The sequence below is a fragment of the Pholis gunnellus genome (assembly GCF_910591455.1).
Source record: "Pholis gunnellus genome assembly, chromosome: 9".
In the NCBI taxonomy this organism is placed as follows: domain Eukaryota; kingdom Metazoa; phylum Chordata; class Actinopteri; order Perciformes; family Pholidae; genus Pholis; species Pholis gunnellus.
In genome coordinates, this window is record NC_136535.1 from 3,745,847 (window position 1) to 3,768,742 (window position 22,896).

The 22,896-nt window shown below is 41.3% G+C and overlaps 1 protein-coding gene across 1 annotated transcript in view; it reads right to left on the bottom strand.

Annotated features, from left to right (window-relative positions):
- LOC306700618 (leucine-rich repeat and fibronectin type III domain-containing protein 1-like protein) overlaps positions 1-22,896 on the bottom strand; it is a 127,239-nt gene that overhangs the window by 29,890 nt on the left and 74,453 nt on the right. The window contains exons 6-7 of the mRNA XM_079165688.1: positions 22,011-22,223; positions 20,629-20,939 (exon numbers count right to left, since the gene is read on the bottom strand). Coding sequence (XP_079021814.1) covers positions 20,629-20,939; positions 22,011-22,223 — 524 coding nt within the window. The remainder of the gene's footprint in view (positions 1-20,628; positions 20,940-22,010; positions 22,224-22,896) is intronic.

Here is a 22,896-nt window from a genome sequence, read left to right on the forward strand (position 1 = left end):
AGATGCCGTCCGATAAGCCGATTGATTCCATTCTTTCATCTCCCGGCACAAAGCACTTTACGACAAACAAAGAAAATATAGAGATGTGCAATTCAAATATTGTGCCAGGTGATTCCAGAACAAGGATGTACAACAGTGAAGTGATTGTGCTCAAGGCAACTAAACGATAGCTTCTTGCTAATGTCAGTCATTCATCAGCCCCGATGGGACATCATCCATTGCGCCCTCAAAATGTGTTCACTTTTGTCTTAAGATTTTTAATCAGATGGCGGGAAGAATACGGACTTGGTATGCAAAAGCCTCATGAAACAGGCTTTACGTCCTTGTGTTAACCCAGCTTCTTAGTGTATTTGTAAGCAGACTGAGTTATGACATACTCAAATGTACAGCAGCAGTTGTAGTGTACTGACAGTGAAAGTCATCCTTTATAGTCTGTATTACCCTTGCCTTTGGCACGGAACAAGTTAGAAACCTGAACAATGGAAAATCAGGCAAAGATCCAAGTTAACTGCAGTTTAACTACATCAGCAGAGCAGTGTGTGTCATTTAAGGCTGTGAATAATGCAGTGCTCATAATGACATGAAATACGTTGAACGCCACATAGGATTTAGAGAGAAGCATGAACTCAAGTGGTGCCTCTCCGTCTGGTCATGACAGCTTTGTGAATAATGCAGTGGCCACAGCCGTATGAAATAGAGCCACTCAGGATTTCATATGAGGCACGACACTAAATCCAACACATCACTCGGGTTGCAAGCTATATGTATGAAATGGCCGTAAGCTCCCATTCACTTTATGTTCCGTTATTAAATGACACAGTGCTGAACTGAGAGAAATGTATTTGGATCTGCTTCTGGAAACGCCCGCGTACATCTTTTATTTTCTGTGGAGTAAAGGTCGCAGGTTTGATTCCTGTATTGGCTGCACTGTAATCCTGTTTAACTGTCAACAAGACACTGCCGTCATTCCTACTTAACTCTGGATAAGATCAATAACTTTAAGGTCATTATCAATGAATATTGAGTTCCTGTTCTCACATGGAAAATGACAGCCCTTGTCGTTCGTTTGATTGCCTTAAATGGCCGATGTTTAGCTGACGGCTGTGAGAAGTATCACTCTTGTCTCTCACGTACAAATGTGGAGGTAGCGTGACGGTGTCAGTAAAGCTCTTAAGGAGGAGGTTGGTCAGCTGCTGGTTGCCAGTTTACCATACCAACATTGTGCTTTTTTAATCATGTCTGTAATCTTTGCATAGCCTTTGTGCCAAAACCTGAACCAATGGCTGTGGCAAACCCAAAACCCTTTCAGACTGGAATCAATCTTGATGATGCTGCCCTGGTCGGGGCATCAGAGAAACATAATGTGTCCTCCTGGTACAAAGAAAAAAGCTGCAGAAAAAACTAAATAAGATTAGCTAAAAACATGCTTGTGTAAATAACTAAATACAAACACACATTTACTCCAGTATTGTACTTAGCACAATCTTGAGCCACTCAAGTATATGAGGTCCTTGAAGTTTGAGGCATACTGTCCCATTTAGAACACGTTTTATTCAATATTGAATAAATACTAAATAAATACTAAAGCCAATAAACATATAAATGAATCTAAATATATAAATGAGTCAATATGGTTGGATAAAGAAATACATTTTTTATTTTATTATTTTTTACAGAGGAATGCTTTTATTCAATTCAATTTTATGATTCTAATTTCTAATGTATTTATTTTTATTTATGTATTGTTTTGTTTCATTTGTGTTTCCTAATATCACATTTATAGCCCATATCCATATTTTACATCTGTTCAAATGAATGGGGCTCGTTTATCCGATTACAATTTCTACTACTCTGCCCCTTCTCTCCTGTCACTCTGTCTCTCACTCACCTAATCAGCTCATTCAGTGCACCTGTTAGTCACACCCACCTCATCAGCTCATCACTCTCACCTGCTCACTCTGCTGCACCTACTATTTAGACCCCAGTCACAAACATACACTTTGCCAGATCATTGCCATGTCAACCCGCCCGTTTGGCTCGTCCTGTTCCCGGTTTCCCAGTCTGCCTGTCCCGCCCCGCCCCGCCCCGCCCCGCCCCGCCTCACCCTGCCCTGCCCCGCCCCGCCCTGCCGGATTTCCACCCTCGTCTCTCATCTTGTCCTTGGTTTTTCTGCTATTTCCATGTAAGATTCCTGTTGTGTCTTGACTCATTAAAACCCATTTCACACTGCATCTGGCTATATCTGCATTTGAGTCCTCCACCACACCCCGTGACACAACTAATGATAATTTATTTATTGAACCATACTGACTCATTTATATATTCATATTTACATGTATTTATATATTTGTTGCCTCATCTATTTATTTCAAAGTTTCTTTCAATGCTATATTTATTCAAGTTGTAGGCATATTCCTTTATTGAATTATATATTTGTTTATTTATTGATTGAATATTTATATTAAAAAAATTGGCACTCCATGCGAATCATGTATTCTAAGCATTTCTGTCGACCCTTTTTAACAGTATGCTACAGTTTTAGATTGTGGTTATACTTTCCCATTTCATATATTCTCTAGTAACAGCTTTTGGGTTCTATTCATCTCCATCTGGTATTAAAATCTTATATGAGACTCTGAAGCCTGATTTGTGTAATCCATCACTGTGAACACTGATGTTTAGTTTGTTAAGTGAAGAACCAGAAAATGCCTTGAATGAAGAATTTAAATTGTAAAAGAATCGGCATTGGTAAACCAGTTTGTCCTTAATATAAAAAAGACTACATGTATGGTGTTTGGTTCAAAATGTGTCAAACTCCCAAAAAATAACAAATGAGTAAACATTTCTAAAACATAACCTGTGATGTAAATGATTTAATGCAGATGGCTAAAAATGTGTCTGATGTCTTGATTTGATCACATTTTCAAAGAGGCTTTGTGCAGACTGGCAACAACATAAATAAAACATAAACAGACTCACTCATGACAAATGCAAGCATTCAAAGACAAATGAAACATGTGACATTACAGCATTTTGTTGAAGACAAACAATGTCCCGTAAACTGTAAAACCACAGAGGCATGATGGGAGCATGCCAAGAAAGGCTTTTTGAACAAAAGTGTACTAAGACAACACCCTACTGAGAGCCGGACAACAAGCCAAGTGTGTAATTGACAGCAGTGAGTCAGAGCTATACAATTAGTTCTGGACCTGAGGGAAGCACCTGCCAGGGTGTCAGCCATCTGAAGACACTGAGCCGAGGAGACTCGGAGAGAAAAGCTCACCAATAATCCAACACCATGAGAAAAAGTTAACCCGTTTAATGACCAAATAGCATTTCATGGAACATGGAACTCGATTCGCGACAATTAATTGTGAAGTCAATCAACGTCTGAACAACAGCATCAACAGAACTTTCTATTCTTTCAATTCCTGAAAAGGTGACTTTATGGAGATTCCACAGGACACTAAAGGTATAAAATATACATGGATAATTCCCTGAGCAAGACACAAGGTTAGAGTGAGTTTTCTCGACATCATCCTCTGAATATCAACAAGGAAAGAAAGAGAGCAGAGGAAAACAAACTAGACAGGATCAATTGAGGAGAGGGGGATGGTGAGGAGGATGAGTAGAGGAAGAATAAGCAAGCATCCTTGCGTAGATGAAGAGACGGATTAAATATAAATAAATAAAAAGAAGCATGGAACCTGTCCAGGCACACATCTAATAAGATGGCTCTTTCACAACTCAATACACCAACAACCTGTGTTTGGTATCTCACAGATAATACAAACAGGAGCAGCAAAAGAAAGTGAAATAATAAACAGCAAAAAGTCCTTCCTGTCTGTTTGAGCAGTGAATGATGTTTAAACTGGTGTGCAGGATGAAAACACAATAAGTTACATTAAATATTTTAACTGAGGGAAATAGCTGCATGGACACTTGTGGCATGTAACAAGTCCTGTTAGCAGAATAACATGCATAAAAAGAAATTAAAGCTATTCCAGAATACACATTTTTAATGGTGATAAATGAAATGTCAGCTCCGAAGAGATCAATAACCGGTCCATCGTGTGTGGAGCAAACAGAGTTTATTACTAAATACACTAAACCGCAGCATTTAAGGGGTGAGTTCAAACAAAATAACAGAATAACAACATTTCTGCTCGTTACATACAGTCTTTTCAAAATAAACTTCCGTGTTCACAGGAAACTACTCAGTGCCGTAACTGAAGTACTCCAGTTAAATGAGAAAATAAATACATTGACGGTGACTTCTCGTTTCACATTTGAAACGATCAGCGGCCTTCTGAGTGAAACATCGTTTTAACCCTCTTGCCCTGTGGGAGCTTTTGCGGTCTTTTCCTTGTTCATGATTACGTGGCTTGAAAACAAAATTATTTTGTGGGACATCTAAAAAATTATGGCCCATCATTTTTTGCAGGTATAGCTACGAATGCTGGATGAGACCAGCCTGGAAGCAGAAGGTTCGGAGGCTGTTAAAAACTACATGATGAGACGGGATCTAATTTCATGTTGTTGTAATGTGGGTGAGCTGACCCTTTAAGTGTTGATGGTCAGGTGGTGATGGTCTTAAATGGTCCTGCTAGGAAAGACCAGATTGTCTGGCCTTAGGGGGACACTGATCAGTGGTGCAAGAACATAAAAGACATTCTGACTATAATGCACATCTTTAGATAACAAAGAGGAGTGAATGTCAAGAGGCCATATTTTCCTATCTTTACCTAGAGACCACAACAAAGACATGGACTACAATTCAGCTGGATGGAAGTAGCTTTTCTAAACTTTATGAGTCTGAATAGGACTTGCTTGAGATTTGAATGGGAACAGAGACGGAGCAAAACTGACAGGCCATACAATGCAGAGAGGGTGAGTCAGACAAAGAGAGAGATGAAAAGAGAGACGGCTGGCAGAGAAGAGAGCGGCCATCATTAGCAGGAAAAGGTCAGTGTGGCCTCAGGTTGGGTTTCCTATAGGAGCTACACACATGCAGACATGTGTGGGTGTGTTTGGTAAAGGGAAGGTGAACAAGTGACTGAGGCAGGGGAGCAAGGTCAAGAGATAATGGTGTCGGATACAGATACCGGTCTGCTGTGTGGGGGACAGAATAGATGACTGAGATGTTAATTCTGCTTCTCCAAAACATCTTCTTTGTCATCATCATCACTTCTTGGCACAGGTGACGCTGTGCTACCTCGGGTTCAAGTACATTTATATCAGTGGCGGGCCGTCAGGGCCTGCAAAGCCTTCTCTGCTGGCCTAAACAGAATCACAAAGTTATAGCTATTTTATAATTTAATAATTTTTCTTAAATACACTACATGTATCATAATTTATAAAAACATTTTATAAATTTATTTTCTCATTGCACAGCTACTGTGTTCCTCAGTTGCTCTGCTTCCAGTGCAGCTTGTTTTAAGTAGAGCTTTTATCCAATCAGATTTCACCTCTGTGTCTCTAGGTAAGAAGAGAGGCCCCAGGCCTGCAGACTCACCAGTGAATCCATGTGCAGTTTAAGTGAATGGGGACGATATTGTTGATTGTCATAGTCTTCAACCAATCAGATCTTTAGTTTGATATTCTTTGACACGCCAGAGCGGCTAGCTGGCCTACAACTACATCATTACTACTGCAGCTCAGTTTGCAGGAGCAGCGCTGCAGTGAGGTGCAGTGTGTGCTGTGGTTGGTCAGTGGGTGAGCACGTGACTATTGTGAAACGAAACTTAACTTGCCAGCAGAGCTTAGTTGGAGGAGTAAGAGTTCAAATTGAAAGATATGGAAGAAATTATAACATTTTTTACGGTTTTGCTTGGTGTAGTTTATTTATTTTTGTACCTAGCTTTGTTTTTTCAACACTCAATGGCTGAATAAGGAGGAGAAACGGATTTAGTGGCGGAGTTACTGACAACGCCTTTCTCAAGAACGACATTTCAGGAAAAGCTGGACATTGTAAGAAATGGTCAGTCAACGCCACAGCTGGCAGCCCTGACTCAGCAGGAAAAGGATTTGTATGAACGGTATTTCTTGCTGACAGCGTCGGAGAAGCGTTGCACATTTTATGGCTGGGTTTGGAGCAATGCTACGCTAACCTGAGGACACCATAGCATTTGAAAACTTTTGGAGAGACTTGATCTACAACTCAACGAACATGTTCGCAGGGAAACAGCTCCCCAACTTTGTGTGCGGTCTGCGCCGGCCGGTGGAGGTGGGCTCCCGGCCCCGCTGCGAACCTGCTGCAGCAGACCGGCGAAATACAACCGGGGAGGCTCGACTGTCATCACTGGCTCCATGAATGGAGAAGGACTTCTTACTGGAACTGAAACGATGTACTGGGATTAAACTCTTTAAGTTTCGGTAAGTGACAAACTGCGTTAGTTTTTTTACATAGTAACGGTACTACTGTTCATTCTATCGTGTCGTTTTTATGAATAGTATTTGAATGGCTTGTGCTCTTACACTACCGTTCAAAAGTTTGGGGTCACCCAGACAATTTCGTGTCAATTTTCAGTTTCTTCGCAATTTCTCGCATGGAATAGCTTCATTTCTAAGAACAAGAATAGACTGGCGAGTTTCACATGAAAGTTCTCTTTTTCTGGCCATGTTGAGAGTATAATCCAACCCACAAATGTGATGCTCCAGATACTCCTATGTAGATATTTCATTAAAAACCAGACGTTTCCACCTAGAATAGTCATTAACCACGTTAACAATGTATAGAGTGTATTTCTGATTAATTTAATGTTATCTTCATTGAAAGAAACAGTGCTTTTCTTTGAGAAATAAGAACATTTCTAAGTGACCCCAAACTTTTGAACGGTAGTGTATGTGGTGGAATGCGTGGATCCGCTGCAGGTTTGCTGGATTGATGAGTCATAATGAGGTTATTAGGAGGTAATTCAACTGTAGTAGGACAGCACAGAAGGCCCAGGTATAAAATGCACGGCCCGCCACTGATTTATATACATATATTTAAATATATTTACGTTTCCTTTTAATCAAATTCTTTAACAAGAACGTAAATTATTGTCCGTTTCTCTTATTTCTTCTTTTAGTATACATTAGGCTTACTGTATGCATACATTTTTACAAGCCCTGCTTTCCATAAACTAAACTGCACCCTCAATAACGTTTCGAGGGAAATGTAAGATTATGTTCTTAGTTTTAAACAGTTTGAAACACGTGGTTCACGTTGAAGAATTGTTTCCCTCGACATGTAATTCACAATGCACATTTGTTGTGGGGGAATGTAGTTTTTAGGAGACATGGCTGATTTTTCTGACTTTAGTGACATACAAATGAAAAGTTACCTTAGGATTAGCCTCACGGTACAACTGGGGCTAAACTAAAGTATTGGACAAGTGGACATTTCAAGCTAAAATTCATTGTACATGCGCTGGAACGACTGTCTGACATCGCCATTCTTAGAGCCAGAATAATTCCTAATGTCTTTCGCTGACATGGGAAACTCTGAACATGACTGTTTTCACTTTTGTGAAGCAGCGAAGATGATGTAAGATCCGACCCCCTGCCGCCTGGAGCAATGACACTGAGAGCCAAGCTGTGAGTCTGAACAGCGGAGAAAACCTTTTGATTTGGTCTTGGCCTAAAAGCCCGGCTGTCATCTTCTGTACTTGAGGTTTTTGCTAACTGGAGACCGAGCGTGACAACGTGACATTTGGCTGATGGAGGGAGAGCAGAGAGGAGGAAAAAAAAAAGATGGGAAGGGGCAGGAGGGACGCACGGAGGTGATACTGGGAGATGGAGCGATGGAAGAGAAAGAGAAGAAAGATGACATTACAGTGACTTTCTAAAAGGTCTGCGCACTGATAGAGTGATAGAAAAATAGAGGATGAGAAAAAAAGAGAGGTGTAGCAGAAGAAGAGGAAAGCTGATGCCTCATCATCTCAGCAGAATCTGATCGGCTGTCATTTCCTGCACCCTTGCTCCCCTTATTTCCTCCCTCCTTCCTCCTTCACTTCCACCTATATCGACTGAGTCAAAGAAAAATCCTGTCCTACTCACAGCACTGCATCAAGCCACCCCTCCTCCATCACCGCCTCCCTCCGTCTTTCTACTTCTCCGTTCTGCCTCTCTCTTTTCTTTAATCTCTCTCCTTGGAGGGCCGGGCAGGATGGTAGTTAGAAAGCCGGCACACGCACAAATTAAAATGCACACACACACTCTTCAAACAAACATACACACACACACACCAAGCTTTATAAAGCATTTTATGCAGACACACATATTCCGTTTCTGGACAGAAAGAGAAAGAGGAGCAGAAGAGAATATTAAAAGGAGGGGGAATCAATAGATTCATTTCCTGGTGCTGAAAGAGGTTGATCTCTCCCTGGACCCATAATCCTTAGTGTGTGTGTGTGTGTGTGTGTGTGTGTGAGAGAGAGAGAGGTGAAGGATAAAGCTGGTCAGGTTATTCTTACCCTGAGGCAAAACTGAAAAAGAAGGATGGCACATTGTAAAAATAAAACTCCACTCGTCCTCCCCTCCAACAGGCACAGAGGGGAGGGACAGAGGGAGAGAGAGAGAGCGAGAGGGGGGGGGGGGGGGGAGATGAGGACATGTCGATCTGTTATCTCGACGGTTCGGTTCACGACTTTTCTGCCAGCGCAGCACGTTTAGCTGAAAACCTGAGAGTGCGATGAAACTGAGATGAAAAAAAAGAAAAGAAAACAACCAACAGAGGAGGAGGAGGTGCTGATGGAAACCATGCAGTCTGACTGCACCCCCAAACCAGCTTTTTTCTCTCTCTCTCTCTCTCTCTCTCTCTCTCTCTCATACTCCTTTCAAACTTTTCTGACCCGAATTGCTCCTTTTTCTGAAAAATGATTGGTCTACTTCAGATTTACAGTTTTACCAACTCTGCTTCTATGCACCACTAACTTGTTTTGCCAAATACATTTTAAAATAGATGTCATATACCCTTCGCTAAGCCCCGCCCCCCGTCACTCCGTCAAGCTGTCAGACCTACCATGGAGCCCACACTGTCACTAACTGCACTCCCTGCATAGAAATGCTAACGCTAGTCAAGGATGTGCTAATGTACTCTGCTAATATTAGCTCCACAGGTTTACTCAGAAACATATCGTTTTAGACAAGTATATGTCCTTCCAACCTCTCTGGGTAAGGATTATCACTATTATGACATTTCACCATGACTAGCTCCAAATTCAAAATCTGAAACAATTGCATCTATGGAGCACAGCCAGATAGTCAGACCCTGGTCAGAGCTGGACAATGCTATGACTGGCCAGGCTGAGTTCGAGGGGCGGGACTTAGCGATGGCTCAATTGCTGCTAAGATTTTGTTACCTCAGACCTGTGTGTGGTTAGGGTTAGGCAACAGAAAGACTTTGATTAGGTTGGTTAGGGACAGATTGTGGTTTTGGTTAAATGTCTATAAAGTAAACACATTGTGACTTGTGCTTCAGGTCACAGTTGACTTTCATTAATGACCACAATCCTTCTTCACCTGAACCAGTGCTTTAAGTGCCTGAACACAATTAGAAGAACATACTAAATACGTTCAGTGAATGTTTGGCAGACTCACTCAGTAGATGAACATTTTGTGACTTTGCATATATATAAATATATATATAATATATATATATATATATATATATATATATATATATAATTAGGGCTGCAACAACGAATCGATAAAATCGATTATTAAAAGAGTTGGCAACGAATTTCATTATCGATTCGTTGTGTCGCGCGATCATAACGCCAACCAATAAGTCGCGGAGATGTTTGAGTGTTCAAAGCAGGCCCGGTCGCCTGAATACCGCAGCTAGGAATAATGGAATAGGACTCCAGTTCTATTTTGTGGGTTTTTCTCTGAACTGGGGCCATGATGAAGAGGGACGGCCGGGGGAAACGTCACCCGGCCCGGACACGGAAAGGATTGACAGATTGATATCTCTCTCTGGATTCTGTGGGTGGTGCATGGCCGTTCTTAGTCGGTGGAGCGATTTGTCTGGTTAATTCCGATAACGAACGAGAGTCCGGCATGCTAACTAGTTACGCGGCCCCGTGCGGTCGGGGTCCAGCTTCTTTTAGAGGGACAAGTGGCGTTCAGCCGCACGAGATTGAGCAATAACAGGTCTGTGATGGTCTTAGATGTCCGGGGCTGCACGCGCACCACACTGAGTGGATCAGCGGGTGTCTACCCTTCGCCGAGAGGCGTGGGTAACCCGCTGAACCCCACTCCTGATATTAGTCCAGTTTTGTATTATTATTATTACTTTAACAGCTCAGGGATGTTCGAGCAACCTGTTTGTGCATTTTCTGAAGATTTTTTGCACTGTGAATTTGCACTGTCAGCTCTGTTTTTGAATAAAGGGTAATAAATACATCGACAGATTAATCGATTACTAAAATAATCGTTAGTTGCAGCCCTAATATATATATATATATGTATAATATACTTTCCTTATTCACGTGTTCCTCATTATTTCTACAGTGAATATAGAATAGGAAATAGTGGGTTTAGAGGTACTAAGAAAATGTGAAGGTTTTGACTTAAAACTAAGCAATTTCACACCATCTCTTTATGAACCATTATTATTACATAACGGACAGAAAGTTTTCTCACCAAATAGTATAGTATATAGTGAAATCATTATTTTATTAACTACATATATCACAGCCTTCATCCAAACATTTAATTCTTCCTTACATTTTTTCCCCAGTAGAATAGAATGAACTGATTCAGAAAACTTTTAAATCTCTTCAAAAAAGGACATGAACATTGCGTTGTTAAATTACAGCACCCATGTCCTTGACCTTATTTCCTGTCTCCAACATTTCTTTTTGTGCAGCTACATTTGAGTCAGTCTTTCACTGAATACTGTGAGCTGTAGTGATGTTCGTTGCTGTGTATCTTCTCCTCATGTTACAGATTAAAGGGAAAGAAGAGGACAGGCTATGCTAGAAGGAGAGGACACATCTGTTGATTTGTGCCCAATTTAAAAAACCTGGAGAAGATTTCTTACATCTATTTCATGTGTAATGCATAATTTGTTCAGCTGAACTGTACTCCCCTGTGGCACGGGCAGAAATTAGAGCCGTGATGACGGTCACTGAACTTCTAAAAATCTCATTGCCCCATTTGTCACGCCATTATGATAGGGCAGCAGCGGCCTACAGGGAAGAGCCGGCAGGGTTCGGACTGGAAGATCAGCGGCTGGGAAATTGAATGAGCAAAACCCCTCCTCGCTTCCCGCCATCCCTCAACAACCTCCACGATGAACACAGAGCTGCTGCTGCCGCACCACCAGCTGACTGCGGCTGCTCAGTTCACATGGTTAATGCAGTTCAGCAGTATTGGACAGCTCCCAAATGTGAATGTTGAAGCAAGCCGGGGAATAACAGCAGGCCGGCTCACTCGGGTTTCCCTGGAAAGATAAAGGTTAGAAAAAGGCCGTGCACAGTTTGGACGAGCCATTTTCGGGGAAGCTGACTGCATCCGCACTTTTAGAACAATGTGGGGTGGAGGTGTCTTTGACCAAGAACTGGTAAGATTTCACAGATATCGCAGGTTTCAATACTTTTGCTGATACTGCAGTTCTCACTTTGTTGTCCGCATGAGGATCTGAACAAAATGTTTGTCAGTATCTGTCTACTTGTTCTAACGGTGGACACACTCCTACAGTAGTGCCTCCCTCCTTCACTGCTCTGACTGTCACTGCTCTGAGAATGCAGAGGTGCAGAGAGCTCCCTCATGTAGATTTAAAATGGTCTGCTGCAGACTCTCTTCTTGAACACTTTGATCCAAGTGTACTACTCTCAAAATGGCACATGTTGTGCAGCAGGCTGTTCTCACACAGCGTTCGTATACCTATGAATCACTTTGTATGGAATCCATGTAATCATAAACCAGGAAGTATGAAGACCACAAAAAAAACACACAGGATGGGCAGGAGGGGAGATGGATGAACAAAAAACGACTGGTCTTTCCCACAGGACATAACTGTTTGTGCCCCGTGTGAAACGCAAAGTCAATGTTGAGTTATTTGTCAAGTAACCTGCATGCTTAAGTAACCTCACTTCCAAAGTTATTGTGACCCAAACCACGATCTTTTTCTCAGTAGTTTTGTTGGTTTAACTTACATTACAGTCATTTAGCAGATGCTTTTATCCAAAGCAACTTACAATTGATATTCTATCACATTTCTACACCGTAGGCACAGCTACAGGAGCAATTTTGGGGTTAAGTGTCTTGCTCAATGACACATTGACATGCAACTAGTGGAGCCTGAGCCGGGGATCGAACCGCCGATCCTCTGATTGAAGGACGTGTTGCTGAACTTTTGTAGGAAAACGCATAAAATATATAAGATATCATACGCATCGTTGAGCAGACACACAATTGTAAAATATGCGTTGCCCAATATGTCATTATGTTAATATGTCAAGAGATTCTCATCCAAGTAGAAGGATATTTAGTGTTAACAAAAGTGTGACAAGATGTCTCTAAGAATAACGCAAACATTGTCTTAGGATACGATGTTATAAGATTGCAGTTTTGAAAACTGTGCAAGCTGACACATTCATCATCTACTACTGCCAATTCTCTCCAGTTTCTGTTGTAGTAATGCCGATTTGCTGTAGTTGCAACACTTTTTCAATAAAAGTTTAAAATAGCTTTGTTCAGGCAGACGACCAACTACCAGGATCTTATTGACCCAGAGCAGCTTCTGGCAGTCTGTCTGAGCTAATTCTTTTTTACTTTCAGCTGTTTTATTGAGTTTCCTTTTAGCCAAATGCTCTGAGTGGATTTGAGTTCCTTCTGGGAAACAGTTAGGCAGTCTATATCTCTATAGCTTTTATTGTGAAAGGTAAGAATGGAGGTGAAGAGAGAAAGGAGTAACAAAGTTGTCCTTCTTGGTTAGTACTGCAGAGCCTTTATCTTGTTGTGCACTATAGTGTATATCTTTTAAAACCTTTTAACCCCTAGGCCTATTTTTAGTCCTCTGCTCGAAAATTGTAACCCATACTAAAAAGACTATAATTCTGTAACTACAAGGTCTATTTTAAAAATGTTGATGGTTGAATAACACTAGGAATTGTGAGTTTATTTGTTGAGATGAGTAAATATTGTCTATATGTTACTGGTTAATAGTAGCTGAAGACAGAACACAGCAAACAGGGAAAATTCCCAGGTTCGCCTGAAGAAAAATCACTTTAATTTAAATGAGGCCCTGGCTAGCCTTAAAACATTCCCAATTCATAGCACAAAGGGTGCAGGTGCCTCACAAAAAGATTTGGTGTAAATAAAGTGAAGCAAACCCCATTGTACTTTTATATACTATATAACTATATATTTCACTATATTTCACTTTGTTTATGACTCATATTGTACAATCTATCATAACAGAGCTGTTTGGCATCTGTTTGAGCCATTTTGACCTCTCTGGGGGTCATCATATCTCTCCTCCATGCAAGTCTGTGTCTATGGAGTGCTTACTAAGCCTATGGTGGGCGGATTTGAGCATGTGACCCCTTGTTCGAACTGGGTGGTTTTTTCGAACACACCAGTATGTTCCATGAAGTGATTGACAGAATTTCCAGCCACTAAAAATCGAAAACCGTGCCGCGTGCAAGATATGGTTGCATTCAGTGTGGAGTCCTCGTGCTCTTTGATATGCGGTGTGCCTGTGAAAGTGCCGTAGGTCGTGCCTGGGATCGGTAACGGAGAACATAGCTCGCCTTCTCCTGGCAAAAAATAAGTGAAATTGTGGTAGTACTTGTAGTATCTTGAAGTACTTTGTGTATATATATATGTTTTTGAGTGATTAAAATAGGTTACATGGTCCATTTGATCAGAATTTCTTCATCACGTAGGTTTTTGAAATATCATAAAATATAATTTAATTCGTTCTCAGAAATGATTTGTACTACATGTGTACACTCTGTCGCCCCCCCTCGAGCACCAAATTGGGTCCCGTTCAGGGTAAAGTGATTGTTTGATGCCCCGATGTGTAAAGGCCATGAGTCCTGTGTGTGGTTAAGTTTAGGCAACAGAAGGACTTTGGTTGGGTTGGTTAGGGGCCGATTGTGGCTTTAGTTAAATGTTCAGTTGTATTCCGAAACTGTTAAAGAAGACCACGCAGAAAATGTCACACCTTAAATGGACATGCTATTCTTAAGGGTTTACAGCCTGCTAATAGCATACAACAGCCTCTAATTCCTCATTTTCCTCTCAGCTCTTAGATTAACATCTACAATGAGCAGTGAGCATATTTTGGGAGTCGGGGTGCTGATAGAGGCACACATCTTCTGAAATGTAGATACTACTATTTGACATGCGTCTGTGCATCCGCCTAGTCAACAAATACGTTGTTTAGAGTTGCAGTCTTCTCTACATTTTGATTCTAAAATGATTTTTATGATTTAAAGAAAAAGACATTTGCAACTTATTTCACAAGTATTCCGTCACAAGCACATACATCTGAGTTTAGCCCCTGTACCGTAATTACAACAATGTATGTGGTGCGTTGCAGAGTACAACGTGTGCCTCAGTATGTGATGATGTGGAGCGCGATGTTGAGCTCTGACTGCAGAGTCTCTGTAAAGCCAGGCACCAGACTGCAGAGGCGGGGCAGAGAGGGCAGAGTGGGCGTCGTGAGTCTCCTCTATTGCAGTGTACAGTGCAGAGGCCAATAACTCTGCCAGAGAGCTCCACTTGTGTTATGAAATGTTTTGCTCTCAGAGTCAAAAGTAGAAGCACTGCTACTGTGAGCTGAAACGGGTGCTTTTGACTTGAGTCATGAGGGAGGCCAAAAAACCCGGAGCACAAAGAGCTGACTGCCTGTTTATAATGGAAGAGCGTGTATGGTGGCCAGCAGGGACAAAGTTTCTGATCAAAGACGAAACGTAATCAGGGTCCTGAGACCTTCATCCAATAACTTATAAAAAATGTGTATTTAGAAATACATAATAGTGCAATACAAATTTTTACATAGACACAATCAATTTGATAGTTTGTGATCATGCATACTTCTGCCATAATGTGATATATACTGATAAGGTAAAATAGTGTTATTAATATTAGAGCATTGATTTCAGCCATATTCCTTAGATTCTGGACTCCAGTGCTAAATAATATTTGCCAAAAAGAAATGTTGTTTCTGAAAGAATGCTAACTTGTGACTCTTTTAGTTGAACTGTTTTCTGGATCCCACTCTCTCAACCCTTACTCACCCAATCTAAATCTGATGGAGGCTCCGCTGGAGCAACTATAGGGTGTAAATTCCGGGCTCAAGGGAACAACGGGCGGTGTAGAGAGCGGTTTTATTTCACTTGGCTGGTTTTCCCAGCCGAGCCAGAAAAACCATTGACCTTTGAAGCACTAGAAGGCAGCATCTCTGTGCCTTGAGGCGGCCACAGTAGAGTGAATGTTAAAAGCAGTACCTGTTGTAAATACTGTAACAACTCAGTTCAGCTACATTGCAAACGAGTCACCGTTAACGTGTTGCTATAGCGCTCGATGACGCAAAGAATACGTTTTTCAACCGTTTTTTTAAGATATAACGGAACATGAATTGTGGAGACAAGGGGAGCTGAGGTGGTGAAACAAAAACATATGATTCGTTGACACTTATACGTGTCATTGGAGCAGTGAAAGAGGTTGCGGCCAGCTCAAATTGTTGCGCTTCACGCCCGTCACGCAGAGACATGTGTCAGTTTGTAGCTTCATGTCATGTCCATTGAAAATGACTTATAGCCTCTTGCTTAGTGTCAACACAGCATGAGACAGTGTAGTTCTTTTTGCTGTTGGAGATATTACAACATGTCTTCCTAATTAACTGACAAAATATATCACAATTTTGAATTGTTCTCAAGAACAAAGCACTATTGTTCTAATGTTTTGAATATATTTGCTGATCTGACACCATTGTGGTAAAGGTGTGGTTAGCTTTCAGCACAAAAAAACACATGGATAGGGTTCAGCAATGACTTCTCATCTTTATAACTATATAAAATAACTATGTTAAAGTTGAGAGAAGTCCGCCATCATGGTTAAAAGAACTGTTGGAATAAGCACGGGGGATGATCATTCCCATGTTCAAAAGAAACTAATGTGGACTTCCAGAAGATAACAGGAAGCTCCACAACAACGTCTAACTTGTTCCTCCTTTGCTCAAGGTGGACAATAGTCATAATTACTGTAGCTTCAAGAGGTCTTTGTCACTTAGTCTGAAGTCAAACTATATCCAGTGTTGTGCAGCGGTGAGGGAGTGTCACTTAAGGGCCAATAAACACCAAGCTACTGTATGGGATTTGCATCTTTTGTTCCCTCATGGTCGAGTTGTCCAAAAGTTGATTCTGTTGCAACAGCTGCATTTGTTTTCCCGGCATCCCATATGCACCACTGCCACTTAAGTGAAAGGGAAGACCGGTGTTTTTGGCACTTCAACTCTTGGCCGTATTTTTATTACGGCGTCCAATGTGGCAAACGGGGCATTAAATACACACTCGTGGGTGGAGATAAAAAACAAATTATGGAAAAATCATGAGCTCACCCCCACAGTTCACCCGGACTTGACCACATGTTCTCTCCAATCGAATGGTTTTCGGTCAAAATGAGAATTGAGGCTGTGGACACATTTCAAACTGTCATCTGTCAGCTCTCCAAATGCTTCGTAATAACACTCAATTATGCATCCTGAATGACGTTGCTAGGTTACAGAGCTGGCTGAAGTGGCTGATGGGACCATCCAGCGGTCACTCACTATCACGGGCCGATTGAGGGTCCCCACCAGCCACTTGGCAGCTCGAGTCTGAAACATGCTCTGAAATCCACATCTGGTGATTAGGATGTGCAAATCAGCTGCTGCCTGGAGGATTCAGGGTTTTGGTGAAAAAAATCCTTCAGGGAAGTTTCACTGCTCATTTACTCCTCAAAAAATGCACCATTTAATATACATTATAGATTATCACATCATCGTTTGAGCTGATTTCTGGCTTCCTAATTTGCACTGCATGAACATTTTATGTTCTCTGGGCAGCATCTTTGTACGATGTATTTGTGTTTCTACTGAAGAGTTCAAAGAATTTTTGCTGCATAGACTCTTTCCCCTTTCAGCATTTTTCTGCTTATTCTTTGTTTTAAGTAGTAGAAAATGATTACATTACATTAATCTTAATGTTCTGTCTGGCTTTACTCATTAATTTTCATATTTCTGCCACTACATCTTTTTCTTTCCATTCAGCAGTCTGTTGCAGGCTCCCACCAGCAGCCACTGATTTCTTTGTCTCCACCTGTCTGATGCCTGAACCCTGCTGGGGGTCCTGACTCTTCCACGCAGACCCCCCGAGCTCTGATATGGTCTGGTGTCATCCCTGGCCGAGAGCACATCACCAAAAGGTACAGGAAAATTTAGGGTTTTCATTAACAACTGTTTGATCCAGCGTGGACTCTACACCTCGTACACCTCACTTAGAATTCATGTAATGTTGTTGTGTTTTAGGATGTGTCCTTTTAGAAATAGAATGCATTTAACTCTGAATTATGACGATAATATCCTAAATCCATAATTTAGCTTTTTGAAAAAAAAAAATGTTTCGTGAGATAAATAATTGAACCGATCTGATATCTGTTGCCTGAAGCCAAGTCACATTGTTTTTTTCTTCAGCTTACTCGTCTTTTGTTGCTCACTGAACTGTTTATTTAAAAAAAACTGACAGCCTGAAAAACCCTGAAACAGACTCCTACGCGCGGAAGACCTTGGTGATAACGACTCACACAGGGATGATGTGTGTTTGGAGCAAAGACCGACGGAAAGGAGCACACACACAACACACACACACACTCATGCTGCATTCACGTGCTCCTCGGATGGTGGTCCCATTTCAAGAGTCGAAAAGTCCACTTCGGTGTGTTCACAAGCTTAACATCGTAATGTGGAAACATCGTGTAAGAAGTTGTGTTGTATTTTATTGCTCAAATTGTTGAAACAACACGTTGATAGCTGTATTCAGTATTTCCGTGACAACGAAGAGCAAAGGAAACGGATCAGGTGAGCCATGACATTTATTTAGGTTATAACCTAATACCATGTCACAAATTACATGTAAGCGAAAAAATGTACATGCAATACGTGAATAAATAAAAACTTGAAACATCAACCCAACATTTACTTGCCTCTGCTATAATTCTGTCTAATAAGATGTCATCTTAGCAAGCCGTGTGCCAAAATGTCCACTTTCTGAGTTGTTGCTCAGACTTGAGGGGCGTTCACGTTAATTTCCCCCTTTGGCAACTTGTTTTTTTTTAATTATTCCGGCACTACATGAATGCAGCATCACACTCACTCACTTCCTCCACCCAGAATGTTTTTTTACACCCCATAAACATAAATGCAGAAACATAACCAAGAGCGCAAATGTTCATATACGTCTCATCTCCTAAATTACCTAACAAAACACACACACACATTTTTAGAAAAACAATCAGCTGTTCCTACTGTTCCTGCAGTGACCTGGGGACCTCTAACAAGACTGCCATATGTAAAACTTACCAACCTCTGCTGTGGGGGTATTAAGCCACCGCAGACTACATTCAAACAGCTGCCTGCACAGAGCCTGATATATGAAGAAACATAAAGAATTGCTGCATCTAGAAAAATGTATGTAGTCTTTTAAAAATCCGGATAAGAATATTTCACCCAGTGTGAACATTTTAAAGCTTCAATGGAGAGCTGGAACTTGACGATGGAGAAAATGTGTGTTACCGTGACACAGAGTGGAACGGGATGATTTTATTTCTTTAAAACCTGTTAACACTCCGACGGCCCGCCCATGGGCCTTTGGAGTGTTAAGTGTACACAACTGCTATGTATAGGTAGGTACTGATGCAACATATCTTTGGAAAGCTAAGATTCTTGTGATTCAATTGATGCAAACCATTTCAAGATACAATCACAACAGCAGGTACAATCAACTCTCTGTCAGACCACCAACCAACAATTACAAAATTGAGGCAACTCACGTATGAAGCCTCATAGTAATCCACCGATCGATAACATTCCGACAAAAACGGTCTTGTTACATTGGCAAAGGTCCAGACGATCCAATCCAGTAAAATATTTAGTCCAAAACACATTATTACGTCCATAAATACGCACGGACTGATGTTGCATCATTTCAAATTAGCCGGCAGATATGCCTAATTATTTATGTATTTTCTGTAGTAACTCCAGTTTGCATGTAAACATTGCCGGTATCTGGGTCTCTAAATGGCGGCTGCACTCTGACCTTTCGATTGATACCTCACTTGACCCAACAGGAGCTTCATGTTCTGTCCACAGCCTACAACAGACAACGAGAGTCTGCGTTGAAGGAAAGTGCCCGCCCCTCTTCTTTCGTGTAAAGAGCAAGCCAATTGCAACCGATCACTCTGATGACTGAGGCTTCGTATAGCCAATGAAATTTAAAACATGACGATATACAGCCTCAGGGGTTAGATTTACAGCCACAACACGGAAGTCACTGCGTGACCGCGAGTCTGCTCCCTGCGTCCGTGCGTAAAATGCAAAGTGTGGTTTTTCAGTGTTTTGGAGAATTTAGGAAAGTGAATAATGGCGAAATAACTTGTAAATTACTGTATTTCAACATAAATAAGCTTTAGTTTGAATTATGAATACACCGTTTTATACAGCCTAGGTATGTAACCATGGTTACCATGGGTCTCCAAATGGCCTTTTTTGGAAATCGCCTAGACATACCCTTAGAAATGTGTAAAATATTCATTTTCTGTGGTATTGTTATCACATTTGAACTTGGACTAGGTAAGGCTTCATGCAGTGTTCCAGCTAATAAGTCGCAGCTATAGTCATCTGCAGGCATCTGTTTGCAAAGAAATATTCAGGCGGAAATACAAACCTTCTACTTCAGTGTGTTCAAACTTCTTTTACTCAATGCCAGGAGCTCTTACAGTGATTCTGACAGTTGGGGAAAGACTTCAGAGTGTTTCCTTTCAAAAGAGACCTAAACCATGCATGCAGTCCAAATGGTTCAAGCACAGCTTTCAATTTACTTTGGGTATGCCTTGAATAAGCGTTTTAGGCTAATTTTACTGATGAAGACAATGTGCTATTTACAGGGATTTAAATCCCCAGTATGTAAATTTAAAATAATCTCTATTTATCAAAACATCCAGCCTAGTCAGCCACCATGCAGTAACTGGATTTCTAGTCTAAATTTTCCCTAGGAAAGATGCACCACTCTTTTTCTCCCTATAAGTCATTGTCATATACAAGCGCTCTTTCCCACAATTGATGGATTACTCTAAAAAAAATCCATTATTTAATATGTAGTGTTTATGATGGAACTCCACTAGTATGTTTGGCCACAGCAGAGAGGGAAATGTGTTTCCCGCAGTTCTTTGTTTCTCAAAGGTTTACTCATGATCCACTGCTGGTTTCAGTATATCGTTGTCTTACTCGGATCCTCTGAGCTGGAAAGCTATTGTCTTACATTTTGACTAGTCCTCTTCTTCTGTCTGAACTCGTGTTTTAGAGATTCAGGAGAAAAGCTTGGACGTGCAGATCAGTTTTTTCTTGTCAAGGGACAGCAGCCATCTTACCTGTAAATGAGGATGTCATCTGAGGAGCTGTTGTACTGGATCTGGTACATGCGGACTCCTGGTATGTGGTTCTGTGGGGGCCATCTGATGGTGGCAGAGCCGGACGTTAGATCCGACACACTGACCCTCTGCTGATCGGACCGCGCCTGACCGCCGCTGACGTTGGACTTGATGGATGTGGGGATGTCCGAAGGCCCCGGGTCGGGGTCCAGTTTTGGGTCAAAGTGTGGCGAGGGGTTGACGACCAACTCAACAGGAGCAGTGGCCTCCCCGGCTGCGTTGGACGCTATGCATGTGAACTTTCCAGAATCCTACAAATCATTAGAGAAGAAAAGACCCAAAATTTAACTTAGCTTTTACTTTTATAATAAACAGACTTTGAATCTTTTATTCACTTAATTCCTGACAGAATTTTAGGAGTTAAATAACCATTTGAACAAAGACAAAGCGGATAAACACTGACAAATCTAGTAAAACAAAGATTTTCTAGGTCGCAAGCTAACAGCTAACCATTTAATGCAGGCAGGAATAGCACTTGCAGTTATTGATGTTGTGCTTCAATTTAACAGCTGTTTCTTCAATCTGAAGTAATTTATATATGTGTTCCATCTCTCCCTTATATGCCATTATTCATTTTCGTTTTCAATGTTGTACTGTAAAATCAAAACGTACATTACTCCCTTACCGGGAGCTTATAACATCACGTTTGTTAAAATAATCAGTTAGGTTACGTGACATTTGTAGCTAACATTACCGGCAGCTGCTGCTCTATTACCGGCACCTTATAATATTACGTTTGTTAATAGTAGTAGTAGCTGACAAGCTAGCTAACGTTAGCGGCAGCTTTCAGAGGCGATTAGTGACAGAGGGAGAGGGAGATTGGGTGGGACGGTGCTGAGTATAGGATGAGGGGTATTTACTGTATGTCTTTATGTGCTGAAAAAACAAACTGTCCAATCAATATATTTCAAAATATTTACCAAACAGTGTTTTTCTAATCTCTCCAAAAAGCACTTCTGTCAAATTGAGTTGTTTTAATTATCTTTATAAATGTCTAAAACTTTACACACAAAACATTACTCATTGGATTAGAAGTTTTGGCTATTTGAATCTATGCGATGAAACTTCAACTTTCAACTTTATTGCACTCGTCATACAGGTACATACATGACATTTGACCTCTGCATTGAAGCATAAGGAGCAGTGGGCTTCAGTGAAGCTCCAGTGGAGCCGCCTCAGAACCAAATAGTTAAAAGCAAACCGACTCTACCCCCTGAGCTACAGCTGCCCCAAAATAGAAAGCATAGAAAGTTGACCAACACTTTTAGAAATAATCAACACAAGCATAACCAAATTCTATGACAATAAAACCCCATCTCTACCTTGACGGAAGCCTTGAGGATGTCCAGCGAGCCGTTCTCGTAGCAGACGGTTCTGGACGTGTTGCCGATCAGCTTTCCTTCAGGACTGACCCAATGCGTGGACGGCTCCGGATCTCCGATGGACTTGCAGCGCAGGCTGACCTCCTGACCCTCCATCACAAACATCTTGGACGTGTGGCGAGTTATCATCGGCGGCTCGCAAACAAACTCCTCCTGATGAGGGACATCAGACCAAAAAGCATATGTCACCATATTTGAAAGGCTTAAAAAAAATATGTGGAATGTATAGTTACTTAGCGTTCACACCAGAAACTTTATTATAAACTATCAAGAGGAGTTATTTAAAAACTTTTAAGTGCAGTTTATGATTTTACAAAAACAAACAAGTGAGATAAAATATCCAAGAAAACATGTCAGAACAAATGAAGAAGTCAGTTTTCTGTGCACAGAGCCCCTTACTGGCTTCCAGCGGTGTGTTCTTCTAACAGTAGACTCTCAGAAGGAGTTCTATTGTGTGCAAATGGAGATCAAGTGAGTTCAGCCCTCGCAATATTTAAAACCCACCCACTGGCACCTAAGCCCAAATAAAGCCAGCCAAAGCCCTGGTGGAGTATTATTGCGAGGCCATGCAGGGCCTGCCAAGGCTTACCAGGGCTTACTCAACATTCCTACCACTCAGTGCCTCTTCAAAAACCCCTTTTCTGGATCCTCCTTGGGTCTTGTAACCAGCAGAGAAGATTGCTGACCTGATGACCACTGGGCTGTAGCTTCAAATGCAGCACCAGTGCCTTTCAGTCTTGTATTACATTCTAACCCTCAATTGCTCCTGTGAAGCTCAGAGTAAAAAGGGCTGTGATTGAACCAGGCTGCGCCCTAATGTGAGTGT